The 27781-nt window shown below is 23.4% G+C and overlaps 11 protein-coding genes across 11 annotated transcripts; 5 read left to right on the top strand and 6 right to left on the bottom strand.

The window, feature by feature from the left end:
* Positions 1 to 398: 398 nt before the first annotated feature.
* LOC122847606 (cyclin-dependent kinase 8) lies at positions 399 to 2905 on the bottom strand. Its single transcript, XM_044145402.1, has 7 exons — positions 2651 to 2905; positions 2394 to 2496; positions 2206 to 2316; positions 1995 to 2135; positions 1347 to 1921; positions 1177 to 1282; positions 399 to 1090 (listed from the first exon to the last, which is right to left on the bottom strand). Exons 1-7 carry the CDS (start codon positions 2779 to 2781, stop codon positions 893 to 895), a joined length of 1365 nt encoding a protein of 454 aa, XP_044001337.1. The 5' UTR covers positions 2782 to 2905; the 3' UTR covers positions 399 to 892.
* A 56-nt stretch (positions 2906 to 2961) lies between these two features.
* On the bottom strand, positions 2962 to 4555 carry LOC122847605 (probable cytosolic iron-sulfur protein assembly protein Ciao1). The gene is made up of 2 exons (XM_044145401.1): positions 3751 to 4555; positions 2962 to 3687 (listed from the first exon to the last, which is right to left on the bottom strand). Exons 1-2 carry the CDS (start codon positions 4204 to 4206, stop codon positions 3139 to 3141), a joined length of 1005 nt encoding a protein of 334 aa, XP_044001336.1. The 5' UTR covers positions 4207 to 4555; the 3' UTR covers positions 2962 to 3138.
* Positions 4556 to 4703: 148 nt separating this feature from the next.
* On the top strand, positions 4704 to 6782 carry LOC122847602. The gene is made up of 4 exons (XM_044145400.1): positions 4704 to 4927; positions 4994 to 5238; positions 5304 to 6249; positions 6317 to 6782. The coding sequence occupies exons 1-4, from the start codon at positions 4824 to 4826 to the stop codon at positions 6738 to 6740; spliced, it is 1719 nt and encodes a 572-aa protein (XP_044001335.1). The 5' UTR covers positions 4704 to 4823; the 3' UTR covers positions 6741 to 6782.
* Positions 6783 to 6884: 102 nt separating this feature from the next.
* LOC122847601 lies at positions 6885 to 8907 on the bottom strand. The gene is made up of 3 exons (XM_044145399.1): positions 8472 to 8907; positions 8255 to 8393; positions 6885 to 8186 (listed from the first exon to the last, which is right to left on the bottom strand). Exons 1-3 carry the CDS (start codon positions 8698 to 8700, stop codon positions 7217 to 7219), a joined length of 1338 nt encoding a protein of 445 aa, XP_044001334.1. The 5' UTR covers positions 8701 to 8907; the 3' UTR covers positions 6885 to 7216.
* A 78-nt stretch (positions 8908 to 8985) lies between these two features.
* LOC122847600 (THAP domain-containing protein 5-like) lies at positions 8986 to 11096 on the top strand. The gene is made up of 3 exons (XM_044145398.1): positions 8986 to 9489; positions 9555 to 10355; positions 10424 to 11096. Exons 1-3 carry the CDS (start codon positions 9392 to 9394, stop codon positions 10905 to 10907), a joined length of 1383 nt encoding a protein of 460 aa, XP_044001333.1. The 5' UTR covers positions 8986 to 9391; the 3' UTR covers positions 10908 to 11096.
* A 102-nt stretch (positions 11097 to 11198) lies between these two features.
* Positions 11199 to 11944, top strand: LOC122847599 (NADH dehydrogenase [ubiquinone] iron-sulfur protein 5). The gene is made up of 2 exons (XM_044145397.1): positions 11199 to 11310; positions 11534 to 11944. The coding sequence occupies exon 2, from the start codon at positions 11539 to 11541 to the stop codon at positions 11848 to 11850; it is 312 nt and encodes a 103-aa protein (XP_044001332.1). The 5' UTR covers positions 11199 to 11310; positions 11534 to 11538; the 3' UTR covers positions 11851 to 11944.
* Positions 11945 to 12102: 158 nt separating this feature from the next.
* On the bottom strand, positions 12103 to 14785 carry LOC122847598 (conserved oligomeric Golgi complex subunit 8). The gene is made up of 5 exons (XM_044145396.1): positions 14304 to 14785; positions 14033 to 14229; positions 12845 to 13966; positions 12606 to 12761; positions 12103 to 12538 (listed from the first exon to the last, which is right to left on the bottom strand). The coding sequence occupies exons 1-5, from the start codon at positions 14356 to 14358 to the stop codon at positions 12236 to 12238; spliced, it is 1833 nt and encodes a 610-aa protein (XP_044001331.1). The 5' UTR covers positions 14359 to 14785; the 3' UTR covers positions 12103 to 12235.
* A 247-nt stretch (positions 14786 to 15032) lies between these two features.
* LOC122847597 (cilia- and flagella-associated protein 70) lies at positions 15033 to 16876 on the top strand. Its single transcript, XM_044145395.1, has 9 exons — positions 15033 to 15151; positions 15213 to 15395; positions 15459 to 15592; positions 15675 to 15823; positions 15885 to 16060; positions 16120 to 16266; positions 16327 to 16457; positions 16530 to 16650; positions 16712 to 16876. Exons 2-9 carry the CDS (start codon positions 15252 to 15254, stop codon positions 16874 to 16876), a joined length of 1167 nt encoding a protein of 388 aa, XP_044001330.1. The 5' UTR covers positions 15033 to 15151; positions 15213 to 15251.
* Positions 16877 to 16954: 78 nt separating this feature from the next.
* Positions 16955 to 21023, bottom strand: LOC122847596 (putative uncharacterized protein DDB_G0282133). The gene is made up of 4 exons (XM_044145394.1): positions 20642 to 21023; positions 20466 to 20544; positions 19539 to 20391; positions 16955 to 19460 (listed from the first exon to the last, which is right to left on the bottom strand). Exons 2-4 carry the CDS (start codon positions 20538 to 20540, stop codon positions 17605 to 17607), a joined length of 2784 nt encoding a protein of 927 aa, XP_044001329.1. The 5' UTR covers positions 20541 to 20544; positions 20642 to 21023; the 3' UTR covers positions 16955 to 17604.
* A 66-nt stretch (positions 21024 to 21089) lies between these two features.
* On the top strand, positions 21090 to 22948 carry LOC122847595 (ubiquitin carboxyl-terminal hydrolase isozyme L5). The gene is made up of 6 exons (XM_044145392.1): positions 21090 to 21389; positions 21568 to 21631; positions 21761 to 21866; positions 21933 to 22120; positions 22203 to 22400; positions 22475 to 22948. Exons 1-6 carry the CDS (start codon positions 21314 to 21316, stop codon positions 22776 to 22778), a joined length of 936 nt encoding a protein of 311 aa, XP_044001327.1. The 5' UTR covers positions 21090 to 21313; the 3' UTR covers positions 22779 to 22948.
* Positions 22949 to 22982: 34 nt separating this feature from the next.
* LOC122847933 (dentin sialophosphoprotein-like) lies at positions 22983 to 27133 on the bottom strand (the record flags this gene model as incomplete). Its single annotated transcript, XM_044145791.1, has 7 exons — positions 26592 to 27133; positions 25887 to 26477; positions 25124 to 25779; positions 24463 to 25046; positions 23888 to 24360; positions 23645 to 23823; positions 22983 to 23578 (listed from the first exon to the last, which is right to left on the bottom strand). Coding segments are annotated over exons 1-7 (3621 nt in total), but the record flags the coding sequence as incomplete, so codon positions are not given.
* Between the last annotated feature and the right edge of the window lie 648 nt (positions 27134 to 27781).

Below are 27781 nucleotides of genomic sequence, written 5' to 3'. Positions count from 1 at the left end.
CCTGATTGATAATGAAAAAATTAATAGAAATTATTAAAAAACAATTTTTTCTGACCTCTTCAAGTTGATAAATCCAATGAGAATTAAAATCCATTGATTATCCTGACAAATATATACTCGAAAATAATAATAGAAATATTATTTCGATATTTTTTTTTTTTTTCGATCAAACAAATGTGTTTCTAGATAAAACAACTTTTCCATCCTTTTACGTTGACACTTTTATTCAACAAAAAAATATATATAAAAAAAAAAAAATACGTGCGTCAGTAAGGTACCTAGTAATATAAATAAAAAACATGAATAAAAATTAAAAAAGAAAAATTTTTTAAAATTAGTATTTCATGTCACGTATCATCGTTTTATGCACCGGACATTGGCATGACCGGAAATTAATACCTGAGTGACAATAAACGGCACCAGTATCATGACAATTGAATTAATTATAAAATAAAAAAAAATAAATAAAAATATTTATGTATGACTCGTCTGACCACACTCAGTGTGTTCTACTTAACCATAATTAAAAAGAAAAAAAAAAGATATAATAGCTGGATGAATAAAAAAAAAAATAATATGTAAATTAAAAATATATAAAAAAATATAATATTGAATTGATTAAGTTGTAATACACACAGTTTATCATCATCATCATCATCATCATGGTCATCATTATTTTGTCATTTTATTCAACAATACCTTTTTGATTAAAATGATTTATTTATTTCAATTGTATTTAAACTTTTTTTTTTATTTTTTTTTCCTACCTTCTCTTTTGTTTGTTTGTTTATTTATTTAATTTTTTTTATTTGTGTATGTTTGTTTGTTTATTTTGTTTTATTTATCATTTAATATATTTAATGCTTTGCACGATTGTTAGATGAAATCTCATCTAATAACGTTGATGAAAGTTTGCTGGCTGTGTTGGTTGGGCAGTTGAATATACCATTCCTTGTGGTTGTTGATGAGTCATTGCATGACTTTGATGTTGATGAAATTCTGGTGCTCCATGTGGACCATTTAACCTTACTCGTTTTGGATTTTGACCATGATTATGTTCACTATTACCCTGTTGTGGCTGATTTTGTTGCTAAAGATCAAGGCAATATTTTTTCAATATTAAAAATATATAAATATTGTTACAATTATTATTATAAAATTTGTATTATCAATTACCGTTTGTTGTTGATTTTGACGAGCTTTATTTTCAGTCTTTTCCTCAGTATCATCATCTGTTAAAAATTCTCTTTTTGGATATGGAATTGCACATCCAGCAAAGATACTTGAAACAATATAAATAGCAAATTAGTAAATATATATTAATATTAATAATAATATTAACTTACTCTTGAGCTGGTAATGGTTCTTCTTGAAAATAAGCATCTTGCATTGAATGTTCAGATGTTATTCTTTTATTTGGATCCATCATTAATAATTTTTGTAATAAATTAAATGCTTTACTATCTGGTTTAATTTTATGTCTATCCATATATTTTGTTAATGAACAATTAGCATAATTTGATCTTTTAAAATCTTTTAATAATGTTGGATGTTCAGGCATTTTTTTAATATCTTCCCAATCTTTTTCTAATGGAAAACCCATAACATTAAATATTCTATCCAATTGATCATGATGATATGGATTACTTGTTTTAATATCTTCTTGACGACAATGAAATATTGGTTCTGATGTTAATAATTCAGCAAATATACAACCAATTGCCCATATATCAATGGCTTTTGTATAATGACGTGCACCAAGTAATAATTCTGGTGCACGATACCAAAATGTTACAACAACTGGATCTAAATCAGCAAGTGGTTTTAATGGTGCATTAAATAAACGTGCAAAACCCATATCAGCTATTTTAACACGACCTCTTTCATTTCCTTCACCCATTACCAATATATTTGCTGGTTTCTAAACATCGAACAAAAATTATATATATTTTAATAACTGTTTTTTCATCATCTATTGCTTTAGCTAGACTTACCAAGTCACGATGAAGTACCCAATTTGAATGTAGATAATGTATACCATTTAATATTTGATATAATAATGATTTTACCATACCTTTTGGTACCATTACTGGTTTTTTACTTGCCTTAGCTGCTCTATGAAATTTTATTATATGCTGCAAAACAATATTATGTTGTATTGAAAATTAAATTTACATTCATCATTGGCATTTTAATTTAACATACCCATAAATCATGTTCAGCAAAGTCAAATAATAATGATACTTTACGATCATTGTGAGAGAGAAATACTCGTATAAGTGTGATGACATTGATGTGCTTCAATTCTCTCAGTAACTTGAATAATTTTAATTAAAAAAAATTATATTAAATTGTTATTATATGTTTTTAAAAAGATTTTCAAAATATCTTACTGCAATTTCTCGACATGCAGACATAGAAAGACCAGTTCCTTCAATTTGTTTTAATCCAAAATCTTTAGTGTCTGGTCTTGATTTAAATTCAGCATCTGGTATTCTAATAAAATATCCAAATAAAATGTATATAAATATTAGATGAACATAGAAAATTTTATCATCAATGTTTAAAATTATACAACAAGTATTATAATGTTATTATTTTAATAATATTTTGACATTAAGAATTGTATATGAAAAGTGTCAAAACTAACCCTTCCTTACGTCTAGCTTTGTAGACATGTCCATAAGTACCTCTTCCAACTTTACAACCTTCAAATTCAAATAAATCTTCAACTTTTGTTCTATCTTTTTGTGTTTTTATCTTAAATTCATAATCCATCATTTTTTAATATTATAATTACAATAAACTAATTAATAAATACGTGGAATTGTAAAATCTTGGTTCGAAACAATGCCAAGTTTTTTTTTTTTTTCACACACACAACAACCAACAACACAAGCAACAACAAAAAAAAAAAACAAAACAACATTTGTTATTTCATTTCCAAGAAAGATGGCACTGTTCTTCATTTTTTTTTTTTGGCGGTTTTTAATTTAAAAATTGTTTATCCATTATTATATAACAATTAATAAAGATAATAATAAACAAAATAAATAAACAAATATATTTTAATTATTAATAAAAATATTTTAATGAATTAATTAAATTTTTTTTTATAAATTTTAATGAACAAATGATTTAATCACTGTTGAACCATAATTGTACATTTCCATCATCACCAGCTGATGCAAATTGTCCAGGTTGTTCTGGATTCCATTGTACAGCATTGACATCTTGTGAATGTGCATCTTCATTTGATGCAATAAGATTAAATGTTGGTTGATTTGGATCTGAATCGAGTTCTTCACGAAATATTCTTATTGTATTATCACCACATGCAGTTAATATAAGACCACTTTTTTTACACCAATCAACATCATAAATTGTTCTAGTATGATAGCCAGATAATGTACATACACATTTCCATACAGATATATTATCTGGTGTTGGAATCATTGTGTCATTACCAGGTTTATATTCTTGCCATATTTTTAAATTTTTATCATCACTACATGTTACTATTCTAGAGCCAGTATTATCAAATGATAAACTCCATACAGTTGATGTATGTGATGCCAATGTTGCAACACAATTCCAATCACTATCTGATGAATCTTCTTTAAATATTTTAACAGTATCATCATAACTTGCTGATGCAAGTGTATCCTCATTTGGATGCCATCTTACCTAAAAAATATATATCATTTAAATTAATATTTAATTAATTAATGCTTTTTATTTATTAATTACCTTTTTAACATCTTGTACATGAGCATTTATAACAGCAGCACATTCATATTCATCATCATTTCTTTCCCAAATCCATACTGATTTATCTCTACTACATGTTGCTATTAATTCACCACTATTTGACCAATCAACACTTTTAACTTCATTTTCATGTCCTTCAAGACTAACTGTACATTCATATTTACCAGATTTTAATTCCCATATTGCAACAGTACTATCAAAACTTGATGATGCTATTAAATTACCACATGGTGACCATGATATTTCACGTATTGTACGTGTATGTCCTTCAGCAAGTATCATTTTTGTTATCCATTTTGTTCCATCATTTATCCAAATTCTAATTGTCTTATCTTCACCACATGAACCAAGATATTTACCTTTTGGATGCCATGATACATTCCATACTCTACCACGATGACCCTGAAGTGTCTGAATCAATTTTATACTTGTCATTTTATTTTTTTTTTTTATTCTTATTACTCCAATAATTAATTATTTTTAATTCCTTTTCAGTGGCAATTGTTGTTGATCTCTTCCTTTTTTTTTTTTGTTTCCCAATCAAGTAGTTTAGTTGATACAACAATTAACAATTAGTAATTAATTATTATTTTATTTTCAAGTGTTGAATAAATAATCAAGACATGTGTCAGTGACCAGTGTGTATTTGTTTTGTCTGTTGGGGTTATTGGAAGACCATTACATTTTTTCAAAAACCCATATTATCCCTAAAAATCATATAAAAATTGATAGCTTTATTTAACGATGTCCAGGATGTCCAGTAACTGGAATGTTATCTAGATATTAATTTAATTAATAATTAAAAACAATTAAAAATAATAATAATGACATTTCATGTCGCTTTTCATGAAAACACCGGACAGATTGATCTGACATCTTGCAGGGTTTTTTAAAAATTATAAAAAAAAAAAAATTGACATTTCTATCTGATGACTACATCATCAATGACAATGAATCAATTGATCATAATAATAATAATAAAACAAATTGTTATTTGTTGATAAACCGGCTCAATTTGTTTACAAAATAAAAGACAATAATAATTAGTAAAAATGAGTAAAAAAATATCTAAAAAATGTGATGTTACTGAAGATTTCGATTGGGCTGATGTACTTGGTTGTGCTCCATCAGATTGTTCAAATCAAGTTAAAAAAATGTAAGTTAAAATAACAATACACAATTATTTATTGTTTATATTAATTTTCTAATATTTATAATTTAGTTTACATCGTGGAATTCATGGTATATTATGGGATGATATTGCTCAATCAATGGCACCAGTTAACATTGTTGAAGAAGGAAAAAAAAATATAATATTAGATCAACTTAAAAATAATGTACAACAACCAACAATACAACATATTCGTAATACAAAACGTTTGACAGATGAACGTTTAATAATTGAAAATGAAATAAATAAAATATTGCCAAAATATGAAACGAAAAAAGAATCAATTAAACAAAAAAGTAAGTTAACAAAATTAGCAATAATAAATTGATAAAAATTATAAATATGTATTGTTTTTTTTTAGTGTTAAAATTAGCTCAAATAAAATCATCAAAAAAATCAATTGAGTTAAAAAAAAAATTGTTAGATTTAAAATATCGTGATATGAAAAATCAAATGAATGATTGTAAAGAAATGCGATCAGTATGTCAAGATTTATTACCATCATGTCAATCTGATATTGATGTTATGACAATAAATAATTGTCTTTCATATGTTGGTACAATATCATCACGTACAGATAAAAAAGAAGCATGGAAATATATAAATCAAAATATAAATAATATTAAAATAACAGAATTATGGGATTTAATATTAAAAAAAAGAAATCAAGATAGTGAAGAATTTTTTCGTCATAGTTCAGATGATAATATTATTGATAATAATGATAATACAAAGTTAAATGATCAACGTCTTGATGTTGGTATTGCTAAAGCATATAGTCAACATATTAATTGGACACTTGGTAAATATATTGCTATGGAAAAATTACGTGAACATAAAGATAAAGGAATGTATTTTGTTGAAAAAATACTTGATAATGATAAAATACAAGAATTAAGTGATTGGCTACTTGTTAATATTGAAATATCACAATTAGAAGCTAAAAAAATTATTATTATTAATGAAATTGATAAACTTAAAAATTGTGATGAAGAATTATATACTGTTGCTGGTCAACTACAACAATTAGAAACTGATATACTTGATATAAATATTGACTTAAATAATACAGTACAAAAATTACAAAAATCATTGACATTATATGAGCCAGCAATACAATTTTTAACAACATTAAAAGAAAAATTATCAATTGCATTGGATAAAATATTGAGTCTTCATGAAGAACATATTATTGTTCCAGAATGGACAAATATTAATTTGAGTATTGAGCTTGAAATATTTCAAGAAAAATTAGCAATAAAAGCACTTGATAAAATTATGCTAAGTGGTGATATTGGTGAATACAGGTAAGCTAATTATTATTAATTATCAACATGACCCAGATTATAAATAATTATATTTATTTTTTTTTAGACATTCATCAACTTGTATGAGTAATGCTGTAATTTCTCATCCAACTTTGACATCAGCAACTCCAATATTATATGCACCAGTTTATCATCTTGTTGATTCATTTAATAATCAAATAATAAATTCAACTCTTAAACAACGACATAGTTATATTAATTTAACAAATAAAAATGAATTTAAATTACATAATTCATATCAAGTTTATCAACGTGAAAATGATATTATTTCTATATTGGATGATACAAAATTAACAACACAAAAATGTCAACAAGAAATTCATAAATTTAATTCAATTTATGATCATTGGAATTGTCAAAGTGTTCAAGAAGCTATGTCTATTTATGATGATACTGTACATGGTGCAACTTTCAATGAATGGATTCAACGATTTACAAATTTATTGTATATTATTCAACGAAATAAGTAATCAAAAAAAAAAAAAAAATACAAACTATTAACATAATTAATTTTATAAAACTATCAACTTAATAATCTAGTAATTTTTTTTTTTTTTTTTTTTTTTTTTTTGTAAATAAATATAATTATCAATTATTTAAATATTTTAAAAATATTTTTCCTTTTTTTTTTTTTTTGCTCAATTTTATAGTAAAATAATTTTTAGTTTTACTATTTTTAATTAATAATAAAATTGTCTAATTTTATAAAATTATTTTCTATATTATTTATTGATACAATAATTAATATTAGTTTGAATTTTTTTCTTTTAATAAATTTGTCTTTTTCGATGATATAAAATTTTTGTTTTTTTTGAATTATTTAATTTTAATTCAGTCAAAAGTATTTATTGATATTCGTAAAAATTACATTAACATATTTTTATTTTTATTTCGAATTGATGTTATTTATTTATCTTGGCTTAGCTATTTTTTTTTTCTTTCTAATTTAATTTTGTAAATCATGTGAAACACCTAAATTAAATAAACCACAAATAACATGCATAATTTTTTCACAATATAATGATAAATAATTTGGTATTGTACCATTTAAAATTTTAAATATTTTAATTCTTCTTAATGTATTTTCAATATCAACATGTGAATCATCTGTTTCAATTTTAATTCCATCACATTGAATTTCAGTTTTTAATTTTGATTCTAATAATTGTAAATTAACTGTTGTACATTCAATATCAATTTCAAAACCTTTATCTGTTTTTGTACAATCATCATCACCAATTTCAGCTTGAGAAAATAATTTATTATTAAATGCTTTACTAACATATGATATTAAACCAGTTGATGCAATACTTATGATAAATTTTACTCTTGATGCATCAGTATAATCAGAATAATTTTCATAATTTTGTTCCTCTAATTTTCCCATTGTTATTTCATTGTTTGATGGCCAATCTAACATATTTGAAAATAATGATTCTAATTCATTTAATGTATCAATAAATATTTCTTGTGCTTTTTTTTCAGTAACTTTAAATATTGCTGCTAAACAAACATATGTTATATTTAATTTTAATTTTATAAATGTCAATAAAACTGCATCTTCAATATCCATAACATCATATGATAAATTATTATCACTTTTTGATTTAACAATATTATTAACAATTGATGTAAATAATGAAAATGAATGTAAACCTGTAAAACCATCTAATTGTTTATCTGTTTTAATCATTTTTCTTATAAATGATTCAACACTTTTGTCATTAAATGATGTTTCTTCAACCACATCAACTTCATTCATTGTTTCCTCAGTTTCTGATACTTGTAGCGTTATTTCTGGTGAATTATATGAATTTTCAATTATTGAAATTTCAGATATATCATCAAATATTTCATTATGATCAATTAAAACTGATTGATTGTTGATATCACTCTCAAAGATACTTGATGATTGTCTGTAAATTAATATTTTTACATGAAATATAAATATATTTAATATTTAAAATAACAAAAAATTACTTACATTGGATTGGATACTGTGTTGTTTATTGTAATTAAAGTATCAACTTCTGAATTACTTCTTGTACTTGGTCGAGGAATTATTTCATATGATGGTACTGCAGTTGGTTTTAATCCTCGTCTTTTTGTACCAATACCTGGAGCTGTAATATTAAATATTTTTAGATTAAAAAAAAAAAACAATTATTTTAATAGAGAATAGAGATAATAAACAAACTTACGTCGTTCTAAAAAATCAGTTTTTGGATTAAAATGTTGACTACAAACAATTAAAGAACTTGCAAAATTCAACTTTGATTTATCTGTTCTTAATGCATCAATCCATTTTTCTCGCATTTTAATATCTCTTGGATAAACATGAAAACTTACTTCACTATTATTTTTTGATTGAAAACCACAAACACTACATTTTTTTTTAAATACATCCTTTGAACCTCTTGGATTATTCATTTTTAAGGTTAAGAAATTGGAAAATACAATTAAAAATTAAAATACTTTTTTGCTTCTTTTTAAAATAGTAATAACAATTATTTATATTCAATTTATCTTTGTGACAATTATTATTTTAAAACAATTGTTTAGAATATTTATTATTTTAATAAGTTGCAATTGTTTACAGATGTCTATTATTTTTTTTATTTAGCTGAGAATTTCTCTCTCTCTATTTTACAAATTACGTCATAGAAATGGCTGACTTTTTGGCGCGTCACTTTTTATTTTACTCTGTTGATTTTTAAAAATTATTATTTATTAAAAAAAGCATTCCCTATAAATAATAATAATTTTGTAAAATTTTTTTTTTTCAATAATTTACTGGATTTATAATTTATTAGGCATTATAAAATCAATTAATTATCGAAAGCGTGGTTTTTTTTTTTGCCGCCATATTGTTGCCAATAGAAAATGGCGTTCGTCTGTCAATTTTAGTTTTTTTTTTTTTTTACCAGTTTATCAGTTTACACCGGTAAAAGAAAAAAAAAATAAATAATAAAATTAACAGTTTTGTAATGTGTATGTGATTTGTTATTTGTTTTAAAAACAAAAAAACAATTGTTAATTGCTGCTTATAAATATTGATAGAAAAATTGATAAAAAAAATTATAAAACTATATTATTATTAATTATATTTGTGTAATTAATAATGGAAAATAATCAATTATCAGTTGAAGGAAAAATTCATGCTTGTTGCATACCTCTTTGTCAAAAAAGTTGTCCAACTGAACAAGTTTTATATTTTCCGTAAGTTAAACTATTATTTTGTTGTTAATTTAATGTTATATAATACTAATAATTTTCTATTATAGTTTTCCTCATCATGATCATGAATTGTTAAAAAAATGGAAAACACAAATTGGAATTGATCAATTGAAACTAACCAAAAATTCATATATATGTTCAAAGCATTTTGTTGATTCTGATATTGACAATCATCCAAACAGAAAAATACCAGTACTTAAATCAACTGCTATACCAAAAATATTTAATGGTTATTCACCAGTTAAAAAAATAAATTTAAAAGACATTGATAAAAATATAGTTTCAATAAATAAAAAGAATGTTCAAATAATAAAACTACAACAAGATAATATTATTGAAAAAATTGATGAAACAGATGATATTGAAGTAATAACACATAAAAAAATACCTTCAAAATTACAAAAACCATCTGTTTGTTATTTAACACCAGTTAAACAAATAACACCAGTTAAACAAATAACAAAACAACAAAAAGAAACGAAAAATAAATCACCATTTATTATGATTATACCAAAATTTGATAATGCAAAAACACCACCATCTAAAGAAATGGTGCAACCTCGTCACCTATCATTAACAAATAAAGCAATATTACGTATAACAATTGGTAAAAAAATTAATAATGAAGAAAAACAAGATAAATTAATTGATAAATTTCAAACTAAAAATGAAAAAACTAATACAATTGTTACGTATACATTGGATCCAGTTAGTGGTGATATTAAAATCACAAAAGAAATACAGCCAAAAACAACAACGACAACGACAACAACAAATGGTGAAGTAGCAATTAATAATCGTAGAAAAAGTCGTAGAATTTGTCGATCTATTAATCCATCAGAATTGACGTAAGTATATTAAATATATTTTAGGCAAATATTTGGATTTATTTATGATTTTTATGATTAATTTACAGAACAATTGCTGATGAAGTTAAAAAAGATTTAACAAACGTTAAAGCTGAAAATGATGATTTAGAAAAACATCATAAAAATTTAGTACAAACACATAAAATGTTAAAAGAAAAAAAACAAAAATTACAAGATGAAGTTACAGAAATGAAAAATAAAGTTAAACGTACATTAAATGATTCATCAAAAGTACCAGTTGATAATAAAAGAAAAAAATCTGAAAATTCAATTGATAAAGAACATTTGCCATATGAAACAAGAACAAGAAAAAAAATTGAAAATGATAATGTTAAAGATAATTTACCATATGAAACAAGAACAAGAAAAAAAGCACAATCAATGAATATTAATAATTTTTCAACACCTGAAGATGTTGGTGTTAATGGATCACCAACAAATAAATTAAATCGTGAAAATATTATCAACAAAATTGAATTTGTTGACATAAATAAAATCAAATCAGCTGAAATGATGGTTAAACTTGAATAATTTTCATTTTCATTTATAAATTTATATATTAAATAAAAAAGTTAATAATATTATATTAATTATTCTATTCTTTTTTTTTTATACAAGTTGACATATGAAAATTAATTATAATTTGCTTCAAATTAAGTTATAAATAAATGAAAAAATATGGATATATTTATTTTTCAATAAAAAAAAAAATAATTACTATTTGTTGTTAATTTATTTATCCAAATTTTGTTAATAATTTTATCTGATAATTGACATTTTTCATGCGCCCTCTTGAATCGTTTGGGAAACTATTAATAATTCGTTGAAAAAAAAAAAAATTTATTATTGTCATTATTTCATGAGCAATAAAAACATTTGACAGGAAAAATAATAAAAAAAATAATTCTATATTATTGTTGTCAACAATACAAAGGTAATGAAATTAAAAAAAAAACTAATTATTTATCAATAAAATTATCAAGTAACTATTGACATTTATAAAAATAAAAATCATAAATTAAGATTCAAATATTATATAACAAATAGTTTAAATAATTTAAGGTTAAATAATTTAATAAATATTTGTTTATTGTAAATATTAGTTAGTTAATTGTTTATATTATTTTAATATGTTAATTATATTTTTTTTTTTTTAGCAACAATGTCGGCTACAATAACTCCATTAATAAAAACTGTTTTCACTGATTTATTTGCACCATTGATTAGTTATCAAAGTCATCCAAGATGTGCTACACGTGAACTTGAAGTTGTTGATTGTATGGAAGCATATGGAATTTATCAAGGACAAACAAAATGTCGTATTTTGATGGATGATTTTAGAGAATGTGTTACAGCAACAAAACAAAATCATCGTATTAATATTATGATTGATGAAAGAGATCGTCAAGTTGCTGATGGTGAACGTGATCCAAAAGATCATTATGTTAAACCACCACGTCCAGACAGTTATTAAAATTTAATTAACATTAAAATTTACATATTGATTAAATGATTTACTAATAATATTATAGTCAATTGGTTAATAATACACAATATTATCTCTTAAACTGTTTGATCTTATTTTTTATCCTTTAAATAATGTTGTTTATGTTTATCAACAAAAAATAAAATTAACTCTTTTTTTTTTCATCTATATTAAAGATATAATTACGTTGAATTTGTTTGTTTTTTTATTTGATTGTTTGAATAATTATTTTAACAACAATTTATTTTTCAATATAGAATATTTTTATTTTTAAAAACATAACACATTTTTTTTTTTTGATGAATCATTCAAGTTAAAAATTATTTACATGATTTAATTTAAATTTTTAATGTTTGTTAATTATTAATTCAAATTATTCTTCTATTTTTGTATCTAATTTATCATCTTGTTTATCATTTTCGATGATGTTTTCAGTGTCACTTGTGTCTTTGATATTTTCATTTTCTTCATTTGTCGTTACATCAGTATCAATATCTAAATTGGATGGAGTAATTTCTTGTTTAACTTGTTCTTCATCTAGCTCAGATTCAATTGTTTTATTAATCATTGAATCTGTCATTGGTAATGATGATAAAAATGATTCTTGCATACTTTTAATAGGAAGCAATGAAATAAGTGGTGCAATAATTTTTTTTCTATCCAAATAACAAATTCCCTGAAATTAAATATTTCATTAAATATCTAAAAGAGATATATAAAATATAAATATATTAATTAACTACCTCTTTTTGTAATTGAGTAACAGTTGTATCAAGATGTAATGCAATTTGATTTTGTGGAAAAATAGCATGAATACAATATTGAATATAAGGAACCAAATGATCACTAAAACATTCAGCAAATTTTATCATATTTTCTCTTTCAGCAGCAGTAAAGGCCTAGACAATAAAAATAATTAAATCAATTATACTATTAATAAATAAATTAATTGATAATTAACATTATAAAATCAATTATTAACCTGTTGTTCTTGTTTATAAAAAATTAAAATTCCTTTAGCTACAGATAGTAATGATTCTTCTAATGTTTTTGTAAAAATTTCAGCCAATGCAACTGGTGCACAAAGTCTAAATTCATTAAATGTAAATATTAAACCATTACAATATTCAGCAAGTGGATAAAAATCAACTAATAATTCTGGTGGATTTTCATTTTTAATATTATTTGTATCATATTTAATATCATTTTTATGAATTTTATTAATCAATGTAAAACTTTCCATATCTTTTTCAAATTTTTTAGTTGTTGTATTAATATTTTTTTGATATTTATATCCAATATTATTGACAAATATATCAGACATTCTACTTGTAAAATCAACACCAACACGTCCAAATGATAATGCAAAATATGTACATTGTCCAAGTATTGAATCAATTGATGTTACATTTGGTAAATCATTTTCAAGTGTACGTAAAAATTGTGTTATTTTTTCTTCAATCCAATGATAAAAAATTGCTGATTCATTAATAATTATATCACGATTTTGTGACATATAATCATTATCATCATTAAACATTGCTCTGTATTGTGTTATAATATTAAATAAATGTATTCTTGAATATTCAATGGTTTTAGTTAAATGAAAATTTGGTTCATCTTTTGGTATTGAATTTAATAAACTTTGTAACCAACTATCTCTTGCTTGTAAAAATTTAATTCTTAGTTCAGATTCTGTAAATGCATCCATTGAACGTAATAAACCAACAAGTTGTAAACATTTTGGTAGTGGTAAATCACCACGTAGTGAACCAACAACTTGTCCAACCATTCCTGACCAACTATTTTCAATTTCACTAACAATTGATTGTATAATTGGTATATCTTGATGTTTCGATGATAATTGACGTGCAAATTGTGATAATTCAAGTGCCTCATTGTAATGACCATTTTGTAAACATGATTCCATTAATTGTGGCATTTCTAATATCTCCAACATTTCAGTATTCTTTTTTAATGTTAATGTATTCATTCGTCTTTGGGTATTTATTGTTTTTGATTTATCACAAAATGATTGACATTTATCAACAAATTCAGGTATTTTTGTTAATAAATTTTCTAAACTTTTTTCAGTTTCTTTAAACTAAAAAATAATTATTATATTTAATTTTAATAATGTAGTTTTAATTATTGTTAATTTTTAACTTACTTGATGAAATATTTCACGTGAACTTTCAGCAGTTTGTATAAATGTTTTGTAATTTTTAAATGCAAATTCTTGTGTTGTTTTTAATACATTATTTTTTTCATCAATTAAATGATCTGGTTCTTTATTTAATTGATCAACATCAAAATTTTTTAGTTTTGATAAATACTGATAAAAATCTGGATTATCTTTCCATGAATCTTTAATTTAAAAAATTATTATAAATATTAATTTTCATAATTAATAAATAAATTATTTTTGTTTTTTGGCTTACCTGGAATTCCATCTGGAAAAACAAGTTCAATAACTTTTTCAGTTTCTATATCCATTTTTTATATTTTATTTAACAATATAAATAAATTATTAAATTTTTTAATTTTTTTAAAAACAATTTATAGATATTTATATGATTTGTTTATTTATTTTTTTGACAATTGACGTAAGACAGATGTTTTCATGCTGTCAAAGTATTTTGAGGTTATAAACAGAAAAAAAAAATAAATAAACACGTAGACAATTTTCAGGAAGTAATTTAATAATCAATAAAACAATTAGATTATTTATTGATAATATCCCATGATGGAAGAAGATGAATATACTTTTGAAGAAGATTTACAGTCAATAAAATCAATTGATTTAGAAAATGCTGACAATTTTTCGAAACAGTAATTCGAAAAAGTTTTCTATCATCAACCTTGTTATTTGTTAATAACATTATATTTATAAATTTAAATATTTTATTTAAGGCTTAAAAAAATGGTACATAAATTGAAAGACAATTATCATTATCCTTTTGATGTTAATTATGCAAAAAATGAGTATATAAATTGTGTCAAGAGTCTTGTTGTTGAATTGAAAAATCATTATCAAGTAAAACAAATGTATTTAGTTTATTAGCTTGATCATTATTATTTTATATTTTTCCAGAATTTTATTGATAAAAAAAAATTAGATAAACATAATTTATGTGATGATGATGAGTACGAGGAATTTATGAAATATCTAATTGAAAATGATGATGCCTATGTTGTTATTAAAAACACATTTAGAAAAAAAATTGTACTTTTGTTAGATCAAAAATTTAAAATTAAATATTCAACCTGGGATAATGTTGAATGCCAGGTGAATAATAATCATCAAAATATAATCAGCTAATTAATAAAATTTTTATAATTGTTTTTAGAATTTTATTGGTAAAGCATACACGTATTTAATTGAAGAAATGCATGAAGCATTAAATTCAAGTTTTGATGGTGAAATTGTTTTTAAAAAAAATAAATATCATTTTAAAATTAATAGCTGGTATATTTTAGAAGAATCATATGAACTTGGTAATTTAAAAGTAGCAAGAAATCATTATTTGGAGGTAAATTTACAAAAAGAAATGCAAATAAAAATGAATTTTAAATTATAATTAATTAAATTTTAGCTTATTGGTAAAAATAAAAAAGATCCAGATGCCTGGTTAAAGTATGGAATTTATCTTAAAAAAATTAATGATCCAGAAAGATCTCTTGAATGTTGTTTGGAGTCAATCAGCTTGCAGAATCGTCATAATCTTTCGTAAAAAAAATGAAAATAATTCATCTAAAATTTAAAAATATCTATTGACTTTTTCTTTTGTTAATTGAAAATATAATTACAGGCTTATTTATTATGGAGTTTTATTGATGGAAAATGATAAACACGATGAAGCTGAATTTTTTTTAAAAGCATGTGTTAATTTTTATCCTCTCAAGTTTGAAAATTGGATGATACTTTATTTATTTTATGCAAAAATAAATTTATCACCAGGTAGTATTTGAAATTGTTAAATGTATTTTTAATAATTCATAATTAATTTATAACTCAACAGAAATTGATGTAACTTTAAAAAATGCTAAAGACTGTATAGCTGATGAAAACTATAAAAAAATGATATTTGATGATGTTATTGATGAGCCATTTGCATGGTCAACTTTTCAACATCATCAGCAAGATCAAATTCACATAACAATTACAATATTTTTGTTGAAATTAAATCTCTTCATGGTAATTGATATATTATTGTTAATGAAAATTTAATAATTAATTTACTTTTTAAAATTCAGCTTGCAGATTTTGCTTTGTTGAAATACTTGGAACAATTTGGTGAATCAATATCTTGGATTTATTTTTCAGCTGTATCATTTTATCTTCAGGGTAAATATTCTGAGGCATTAGAAAAATTACAAGAAGCAATAATTAAACATGGCAAAGTGAGAAAATATAACAACAAATTATTATTAAATTATTAAATTATAATTTTTGTTTGTTAGGATTATTCAATAATGAGTCTTATGGGGCATTGTTTATTTAAAAAAAATAATTTACATGAAGCTATTGAATGCTATGAATTTTGTAATTTTATTTTTGATCGTCCTGATGATATGCACTTGGTAAATTTGAGGTAAAAAGATTATAAGCAATTAATTTGTAAGAAGAAATTAGTTGAAAATGAATTTAATTAATTTTAATTTAGATTGGCAAATTGTTATGTTGAATTTGAACAATACAAAAAAGCTAAAAAAAAATTTTTTGATATTTGTAAATTAACTCCAACTTCTGCTTCATGGCTTGGACTTGGATCATCTTGCTATCATGTAAAATATTATTAGTTTTTAAGTTAAATATATGGAATTTATTAATTTAATTTTCATTTAGCTTGGTGAATTAATTGAGTCAGAAATATGTCTTGTAGAAGCAAATTTAATTGACAATTGTAATCCAGAAATATGGGGATATTTAACATTGATTAATATTTCACTTGATAATTATCATGAATTTTTACAATGCTATCGTCAAACAATAAAGGTAAAGATGGAATAACAAATTCAAATTATAAAATACATGATTGAAATGTTAATTTAATTTCAGAATAATTTAGATAATAATAAATTGTCAAAACTTATTGATGAAGCAATTAAAAATTCAAATTTTCAAAATACAAATATAATCTATGATTACAATGATAATTAATTATCATAATTTTTTTTTTCAAATAATAAAAATTCAATAAACTAAAATGATTTCGCTTTTTATTAATTTAATATGAATAAATGAATAATCCATTTGAAAAAAAAATAAATTACAAAACACAAAAATATTTTTTAGAAAAAATAATGTTTTTTCTTTTGTTTATATTATTTTTTTTTCAATTTATTATATAAGATTAAATATTTTATATCAAAGATTTTTAATCATGAGCAATATATATATATTCTTTTTTTCTTATTAAATAGTTTATATTTTTTTTTTTTTATAAATATTATAATTTAAAATAATATCAAACCAAAATTAACTAAAAAAAAAAAGTATAAGTAAATAAATAATAAAAAAAACAATAAATTAAAAAAATAATTTTTTTTTTAAACGAAAACAAAGATATTATAAAAAATCAAATAAAAAAAAAAAAAAATTAAAAATTAATTAGTTTATTAGAAAATTTTTAACGATTCATTTGATGAATCTTTTTTTTTTTTTTTTGAACGAACTTGGTTATTTGTTAATCAACTTTTTATTAATAATTATTATTAAAGTTTTTTTTCTTTTTTTTTTCATTCGTTGTTACTAGAATCTACAACTTTTTCAACATTATTTTTGACATGGTTGTTGTTAGTTGCATCTGTTGATGTTGATTGATTTTTATCAGTAACAATTGGCACATCAAATTTCTCCACATTGTTTAATTCTTCAAAAGAACTTTCAGGTAATTTATTATCAATTATTGATTTATTATCCTCAAGATAATCTTTTTGTTTTGATAAATTTTCTTGATTATTAACTTCTTCTTCAACTGGAAGGATTGACTCGTCTTTTGTAACACATTGAGTTATTAAATGTTGATCAATTATTTCAGTTATTGATGAGTCGTTTGGTGATACTTGGACTTTTACAGTGTCTTGAGATTCGCCTTCGGGAATAAATAATTTTGTATCAGGTTGTTGTTTCTCATCAATGATAATTTTTTCAACAATAGACTCTTCTTTTTTATTTTTTATCGCAGCAATATCTTCAAAGTTTTCAGTCATTAATACATCTGTATTATTTTCATTTTGAATTTCTAATTTCAATTCAGGTTGTTGTTCTTCTTTAACAAGAGTTTTTTCATCAACAAATAACTCTTTTTTTTCATTTTTAACATCATTGACATTTTCTTTTTGAATTTCTAGTTTTAATTCAAGTTGTTGTTCTTCTTCAACGATAGCTTTTTCAACAACAGACTCTTCTATTTTATTTTTAACATCTTCAACAACATTTTCCGAAGTTAATACATTTGTTTTATTTTCATTTTGAATTTCTAATTTCAATTCAGGTTGTTCTTCATCAATGATAATTTTTTCCACAATCAAAGATTCTTCTATTTCATTTTTAACATCCTTAACATTTTCATTTTGAATTTCTAATTTTGATTCAAGTTGTTGCTCTTCTTCAATGAGAGTTTTTTCAACAATCAAAGATTCTTCTTTTTCATTTTTTACTTCAACAACATCCTCCACCTTTTCGGTAATTAATACATTTATATTTGTTTCATTTTCAACTTGAATATCTTCATTTTCAGTTACTTTCGAAACATCTTTTTCAATTATTTCATTTTTATTTGGTACACATTCATCACTTGTTGAAGAACCATTATTTAAATTATCATTATTAATTTGTTCTCCAGCTTTTTCATCAACAAAACAATCATTTTTCAAGTCTATAACTCTTTCATTCTCAGCAATTAATAAATTTTCTTCAACTGGTTCATGCTCAATATTTAATAGATCTTGTCTATCAACAAGCTGTTCCATCATTTTAACATCAACCGAATTATCACAAGTTGTATCAACATATCCACTATCATCATGAACATTACTATCAAAATAATTTATCTCAAAATCATTTGAATATTCTTTGCTATCATTATAAAAAGCTTCATCTTCTTCATTATTATCAGGGATTTCAACTTGTTCTTTAATTTCATTATCATCATCAGTATTTATAACACTTTTTATATCATTTTTTTTATCTGTAAATTTTGATGTATTATTACGATGACTTGTTGGTGATTTTACAGTATAATTTTGATTATTATTTCCTTGTCTCATAGTATGCATTGGTTTTTGAAAACTTTTAAAATCCTTTTTACCACCATATGAAGATTTTTGTAATTTCAAATCATACTTATCATCTTTTCTTGATGAAAATAATGATTTATCAGTTTCTCTTTTACGTTGTGTATGTGGACTTTTTGTTGTATTATTTGGTTTATCATCAAGTGATGTTTGACGATTAAATGTTGATATTTCAAATGTTGATGATGATGATCCAGATGATGCAGAGTATTCACCACCTGATTGACTGCTATACATCATACGTGTTCTTTGACGTGGACCAACTCTACCAGTTCCAGCAACATTTGCAGCACTCACTACAATATAAATACAAAATTAAAATACAACAAACATGACATAAATAAAATAAATATTAAAATAAAAAATATACAAACTTTTAACACTTGTTACTGAATTTTTTAATGTCTTATCAGTATGATTAACAATTGGCTTATTATTTTTATCATCTGTAAATGATACTTTTTTATCATAATCAAAATCACGATGTGTAGAATTGACATTTGTATGATTATAATTTTTAGAATATTGTCCTCTTGAATAAAATCTATCAGCATCATTATGTTCATGTTGTTTACCATTATCAAAGCCAAAATTAAAACGATTATTTTCTTTTTTTGATATATCATCAATCATATACATTTTATCATTATCCCATTCACGTCGCCAATTACCTTCAGCAGTTATTTGTCTATTTATTCTAGCTTCATCAATTTTTTTTCTTTCAATTCTCCATGCATCATAATCTGGATGTGATTCATCTAATGTATTATCACAATGTTCATAATAATCACGTCCATGTATATCTTTTTTATCATTATTTTTTTTACGAAAATTTGATTTATTTATTATTTTATTATTTTTTCCACGATTTTTTGAATTATCATTTTTATTATTATCTGTATGACGTTGTTCTTCACGTTCTGAATCAGCTAAAAAATTATATTTTGGATCTGGTGGTGGACCTTCACCTTGTGGATAAGAATAAATTTTTTTATTTGTTCCATTTGATGCACTAACAGCTCCACCAGCTCCACCAACTCCACCACCAGGACGATACTGATTATTTGATTCAGTATTTTGTTCACGAATTCTTGGCTTTGATTGTGATTTTACTGCTGATGTTGATGAAAATTCAGGTGGTTCTTTACGTTCTGGCCAGTCTGTTGATGGTGACATCTGTACCAGTGCATTTAATTGAGCTGCATTTTTTTTATCAGCTTCAACTTCCTATTTTAAAACAACGAAAAAAATTAAAAATCAATAATAAAATTATAAATAACATAATAAACTTTTATAATTACTTCATGTCGTCTACGAATTTCTTCATTTTGTTGACGAATTTTTAGTATTTTTTCTTCAAGAGCATCAGTTGCCATTATTCTAAAAATAATATTTACATTTTTTTTTAATTAAAAATCATCAATTACATTTTACATATAAAATAATTACCCTGGATAAATAAAAAACAATAAAATACCTTGGTAAATATTATGATGATTTTGAGATAGATTAAATTTATTGAAACGTGTCAATAAAAAATTTATTATAATGATTGATGATGTTATCGAGACATTTGTGATTTTTGTCAATGATGAAAAATTATTATTATTTTTACATATTATAAATATGAGTGTGATGCCAATCACGTAGAAAAGTAGACTTCCGAATTCCAAACCCTTTTTACCGTTTGATTATCTCTGTAATTATCTTTCACTTGGAAAAAAAGAGATAAAAATATCAATGATTGATCAAAAATAAGTACTTTCAATTCTCGTTTTTATTATTGTTTTTGATAAACATGTATTTATCTCTGATAATTTTTTTTTTATCACTGTTGTTTTGAGAAAAAAGTTTTTTTATTGTTGTTGATTTTTTTTTTTTTTGTGATTATAATTTAGTGCAATTTTCTTCTGCAAGGGGCATTTATAAAGTTGATGTATCATTCTATGTTGAATTTTTTTCATGACAAAAGATTACTATTATTGTTATCATCACTATTATTATTAAATGTTCATTGACAGTCATTGACTGCACTCACATATTCGCGGATTATTATTAAATAATAATTTATTGATAAATTTAAAAACTTGGTACAGTTGTTGATTGATTTGTTTTTTTGTCGATATCGAAATTTTTTCGAGTAGAAAACATGTCTGACTCTGCTGGAAATTGGTGTCTCATTGAAAGTGATCCAGGTGTTTTTACCGAATTAATTCGTGAATTTGGTAATAATCTAATTAATATTTATTTATTATACTATTTTAAAGCTATTAATAATATTGTATTTTACAAGTACAAAAAAAAAAGAGTTGATATTTCAAAAAAAAAAAGCATTTTTTTAAAGTTGACACATTTTTTTATGTCAAAAATTTGTTGATTGTTTATTTGTATTTTTAATTATAGGCTCAAAAGGTGTTCAAGTTGAAGAATTATGGAGTTTAGAAGATGAACATTTTGAAGAACTCAAGTTAGTAGCTATTAAAATATAATTAATCATTTAAAAAAAAAAAAACAATGATAAGAATAAATACATAACCTAAAATTATATCAACACATAAATATTAATAATAATGATAATTATTTATGTATGTTTTAGACCGGTTCATGGTTTGATATTTCTTTTTAAATGGGTTCAAGATGATGAACCAGCTGGTACCCTTGTTCGTGACAATAGATTGGATAAAATTTTTTTTGCCAAGCAGGTAATAAATAAATAAAAAATTGCAAGTCATGTTTAAATTTCTATAAATATTATTTTTTATTTATAGGTAATAAATAATGCATGTGCAACTCAAGCAATAATAAGTGTATTATTAAATTGCAAACATCCAGATGTATCAATTGGTACAAATCTTGAAGAACTTAAAAGTTTTTGTCAAAGTTTTGATGCAACAATGAGAGGACTTGCATTAAGTAATTCTGAAGTTATACGAAGTGTTCATAATTCATTTTCAAGGTTTGTTATTTACAAAAAAAATTATTATATTTATGTATCATTAAAGTATTTAAATAATAATCAAATTTTTTATATTTTTTAGACAAACATTGTTTGAAATTGATACAAAACAAGCAACAAAAGATGATGATGTTTTTCATTTTGTCAGTTATATACCAATTGATGGTCGTCTTTATGAATTGGATGGTTTAAAAGATGGTCCAATGGATTTAGGACCATGTCCAGCTGGTGATGAATGGATTCGTGCAGCTAGACCAATTATTCAAAAAAGAATAAACAAGTAATTTAATATTTTATTTTTATAATAAATTTATGATTTAATATTTTGAATATTTAATTATTATTTTTGTTTAGGTACAATGAAGGTGAAATACATTTCAACTTGATGGCAATTGTATCAGATAGAAAAATGCTATATGAAAAACAAAAAGAAACTACAACTGATCCAGGTCAATTAGCACGTTTAGATATGTTAATACAAGATGAATTGAATAAAACAAAAAGATATAAGGTAGAAAATATTCGTCGTAAACATAATTATCTACCTCTTATTATGGAACTATTAAAGGTATTGGCTAAAGAAGGAAAACTTATTCCACTTTATCAAAAAGCTAAAGAAAAAACATTGGAAAAAGAAAAAATGATGGTGGATAATTAAATACTTGAATTTATTAATAATTAATGTCAACATTTATCATTTGTAAAACATTTTTTATTAAAGTATCAAAAATGATTGAATTTTTCTTTCTATTTAAAAATATTTAATGTAACTTTTTATAATAATAATATTAATAATAATAAAGATGCATCAATTAGAAAATATAAAAATTAATTAATAATTTTAAATGTCATCATCAACATCTTCGTCATCATCATCATTGTCATCGTCATCTTGTTCTAATTTTGGTATTATATCCAAACAATCATCAATAATTTTAACTGTTCCATTTTCATAAGCTAATCTTGGCAAATAACGATCTTTTATGTCGTATTTAAATTTGTCAATTTGAATTTGATAAAGATCATTTATAAATTTACCAAAACTTAATCTTCTATCAGCATATGTTAACTTAGTTTGTTCTTTATCTTTAAGTTTCATACGATGTAATGTTTCAGATAGAAAATCTTTAGTATAACCATCAAAATATTTAACAATATGTGGCCAATTAATTTTTGTTGGATTTGTTATTTTCTTTTTATATAAATATTTCGTTAACATTATTTTAACGTCATTTAAATATATTTTATTTGGACAAAATAGCTGCATGTGAAGTTGATGCAGCCAAAAATAACGTAATGTTTTTACATTTATTTTCATTTTTTCTTCCATTTTTTCCCAAACAACATATGGTATTACTGCATCTTTTAGCTCTATAATGTCAGTGCTTAGTGTTAAATCTAACAAGTTTTTTATGAAACTTTTAATCAAAGAAAGAGTCCATTTTATACTTCGCATACCTAGAAAAATAAAATATAAATTAATAAGTTAAAATTATAAATTAAAATAATATTTTTAATAATTACTTTCGTCATGTTTCTTCTCAAGCTGTCGTGTTCTTTTCAGATAAAAATATCTTCTGTGTATTGAATCATATGGTCGATTTAAAATTTCTGGTAGAATAATACTTTTACTCATTGCTGGTTTTTTTTGTTGAAAATATTTTATTATTGTTTTATCTTCATCTTTAGTATATCTTCTAGATCTAAAAGTAAATAAATAAATTATTAAATTATATTTTTTAAATATAAACAAAATTATTAACTTACTTAATTTCTAGTCGTCTTCTAAATTCATAAAGTCTTTCAAATCTTTTAAAAACACTAAATAATGGTCTTTGTGGTAATCCATTAGCTAAAAATTGTACAAATTTTTTTCTTTCTTTATCGTCTTTTATAAATATATTACCATTATAACGTTTACTGAAAAATCTTTCATTATCAATTATTAAAAAATTAATATCACAAAATCTTTTCCAATTTTTTTTAATAATATTATCTTCTTTTCTAGTAAATGCACCAGATTTTAATACTTCATATTTTTTAAATAGTAATTTTTCTTTTTTCGTTAATGGCAATGAACAACTTGTACCAATTTTATGTTGTTTTGGTACTTCATGTTCCAATTCAACTTTAATATATCGTAGCCTTTCAATCATTTCATTTGAAATTGGTAATTTTTCTTTTTTTTCATCATTAAAATCATCATTTGAATCATCATCTAAATCATCAAATTCATTTGCTATTTTTGTTGATAAATTTGTTGTATTATTTTCTTTATTTTCATCATTTGAATCATCAAAATCATCATCATCATCATCATCATCATCATCATCATCATATTCTTCTTTTATAATTGATGATCTTGTTTTTTTTTTTTCTAATTTTTTAGTTTTTTTATTATAAACTTTTGGTGGACTTTCAATTTCAAATTCAGTCAAGCTATCATCATCTGAATAAATATTTTCTGCTAAAAGTGTTGATGACATTTTTGGTTTTTTAGAAATTGGCTCAGTTGATAATGGATCTTCGGGATAATCAGAATTATTTTTAACTTTTAATTTATTATTTGATGTCATTCCAGCTAATACTTTATCATCAATTTCAAGTTTTTCATTTTCTTGAAATGTATCAACTAATGTTTCAACAGCTTCAAATGTAAAACTTGTTGGTTGATGATTACTTTCATTTATTGTTTCACACATATTTTCATACTCTGTATCTGAATTGAATGATCTATTACAAGCATTTTTAGGTGTTAATAATAATTTGTCATCATCATTTGAATTTAATATTGATTTATGAATATTTTTCATTGGATTTGGTTCATTTTTTTTAGCTGAATTAATATTCTTTGATGAATCCTCGGATAAATTAATCGGCAATTTAGCTGGAGTACTATTAACCAATGCATCCAAGAATGCCTGACCTGATGATTTAAATAAACTGATATTAGTTGATGAATCTTTGAAAAAAGTAATTGAAAATTAAATAATAATTTATTACCTGATGGTTTAGCTGGACTAACACGAGTTGAAGAATCAACTAGGGCCTGAGCTGGATCAATTTCAGTTGATGAATTCTTGGCTAGATTAACTGCTGGTTTAGCTGGACTCATATTTTTTGATGAATCAATTGTTAATTTTGCTGGACTGTTACTACTTGATGAATATTTAGACGAGCCAGTATCAGATTTAGCTGGACTGACATTATTCGTTGAATTATTTGATGAATCAGCAGCTGTTTTTACTGGACTACCATTAATTGATGAGTTGTTGAATGAATCAACTGGAGCTTTAACTGGACTGACATTTTTTGATGAATTTTTAGATGTATCAGTTACTAACTTTGCTGGAGTGCTATTAGTTGATGAATCATTTGTCGAATTATCTACTAATTTAACTGGAGTACTATTTTTTGATGAATTATTAGACAAATCAACTTCTGGCTTTGCTGGACTGTCTTTAGTTGATGAATCATTTGACGAATCAACTACTAATTTAGCTGGAGTACTATTTTTTGATGAATTATTAGACAAATCAACTTCTGGCTTTGATGGACTACTATTTTTTGATGAATAATTAGACATATTAACTGTTGGTTTTGCTGGACTGATATTTTTTGATAAATCATTTGATGAATTAACTGCTGGCTTTGTTGGACTGTTTTTAATTGATGAATCACTACCGGACTACCATTAACTGATGAATCATTAGAAGAATCTACTGGAGATTTAGCTGGACTTTTATTTTCTGACGAGTTCTTAAACGATTTAATTGGAGATTTAGCTGGACTCTTATTTTCTGATAAATTATCAGACGAATTAACTGCTGGTTTTGCTGGACCATCATTAGTTGATGAATCATTAGAAAAATCAACTACTAATTTACCTGGACTTTTATTATTCAATGAATTACCAGACAATTCAACTGATTTTTTTGCTGGACTGTAATTAGTTGATGATGAATCATATGATGAATTAACTTTTGATTTAGCTGGACTTTTATTATTCAATGAATCACCAGACAATTCAACTGATTTTTTCGCTGGACTGTAATTAGTTGATGATGAATCATATGATGAATTAACTTTTGATTTAGCTGGACTACTATGAACTGATGAATCATCAGACAAATCAACTGGTGACTTTACTGGACTACTATATGTTGATAAATAATCAGATAAATCATCAGATAAATCAACTTCTAATTCAGCTGGTCTCTCATTAACTGATGAATTTTTAAACAATTCAATTGGAGATTTAGATAAAGTAGTACTAGCTGATAAATCCTTTGACGAATTAACTGGTGAATTTGGTGGACTGTCATTAGTTGACATGTTAACTGGTGATTTAACTGGACTAATGTTAAATGAACTTGTCATTTTATTAATACCATTTAAATTTTTAACAACAAGATTTTTATCATCAAATTTATTGAGTAATTTAATTGGTGTTATAACTTCATCAATTGACATTGTTGTATCATTTTTTTGTGGTGTTTTTGGTATTGCAATATTTTTATTATGATTATTACGACGTAAAGTAACATGATTAAATGTCTCTGGTGTTTTTGGAGTAACAATTTTCTTTAAATTTTGTACAATAAAACTACGATGAAGTTTTGGAATACCAACACTTTTAAGTCTTTTAACTTTTTTTTTAGTTCTTGGAGTTATTGGATCAATTTTTATATCAATTGTTGATTTTTTCATCAATGGAAATGAATGTCTTCTTGATTTATTATTAATTTTATTTGACAATGAAATTACTGATGTATTTATTGTTAAATTTAAATTATCCAATGTTTTATTTGTTGGAAATTGTATTGTTGATGAATGTTCATTGAATGTTATGTCAAATGTTTCTTTTGATTCATTAAAATTTTTTAATTCATTTTTTACAATACTCATCAAGGTGTCAGATTTAATGGCTTCATGTGGCAAACGTGAAACTGATAAACGAGATTTAAATATATTCTTAGCTTTTTCATTTGACTGTGATCTTATTTTCGTCATTTTATTTGATTAAATTAAATTTATTTATAATTTATTGTTCAAGTATATTTATTTGCAATTATTTTTACAAGGCAACACGTGTTTAACTAATAATAATCAACACAAACAATATGGCAATTGAGAAACTCTTGGCTTCGCCATCTTGTGGAGCACACTCTGGACCAACAATTTTTTTTTTTTTTTTTTTTTTAGGAGAAAAAAAAAAAAAACAAAAACAAAAATAACAATGGATATTTAAAAATTATTTTAAACTGAAAAGAGTTAAAATAAATAAATAAATAATTTTACATCAACAAAAGAATGATTTTTTATTTCTATCAGTGTTTTTTAACACAATTAAGTTCTAAATTAAGTAATAAATTTTTTTTTATACAAATATTTACAATTATCTTTCATTTAAAAATTAAATTTAACTTTGAAAACTTATTTAACATTAACTTTTTTCTTCTTTTTCTTTGATGTTATAATTAATAATAATAATAATAATAATAATAATAATGGTAATTACAAGTTTAAATTTTGAATGAAAAAAAAAAAGAAAAAATACAAATAATAATAAAACATGTAATTGAACAAATCGTAAAAACATAAAATCACAAAACCTATACAACTAACTGGAGAACACTTGTTAATTCAAATTGTTTAATT

This window comes from Aphidius gifuensis, linkage group LG1, assembly GCF_014905175.1.
Source record: "Aphidius gifuensis isolate YNYX2018 linkage group LG1, ASM1490517v1, whole genome shotgun sequence".
Lineage (NCBI taxonomy): Eukaryota > Metazoa > Arthropoda > Insecta > Hymenoptera > Braconidae > Aphidius > Aphidius gifuensis.
This window is presented reverse-complemented; position numbering and strand designations above follow the sequence as displayed.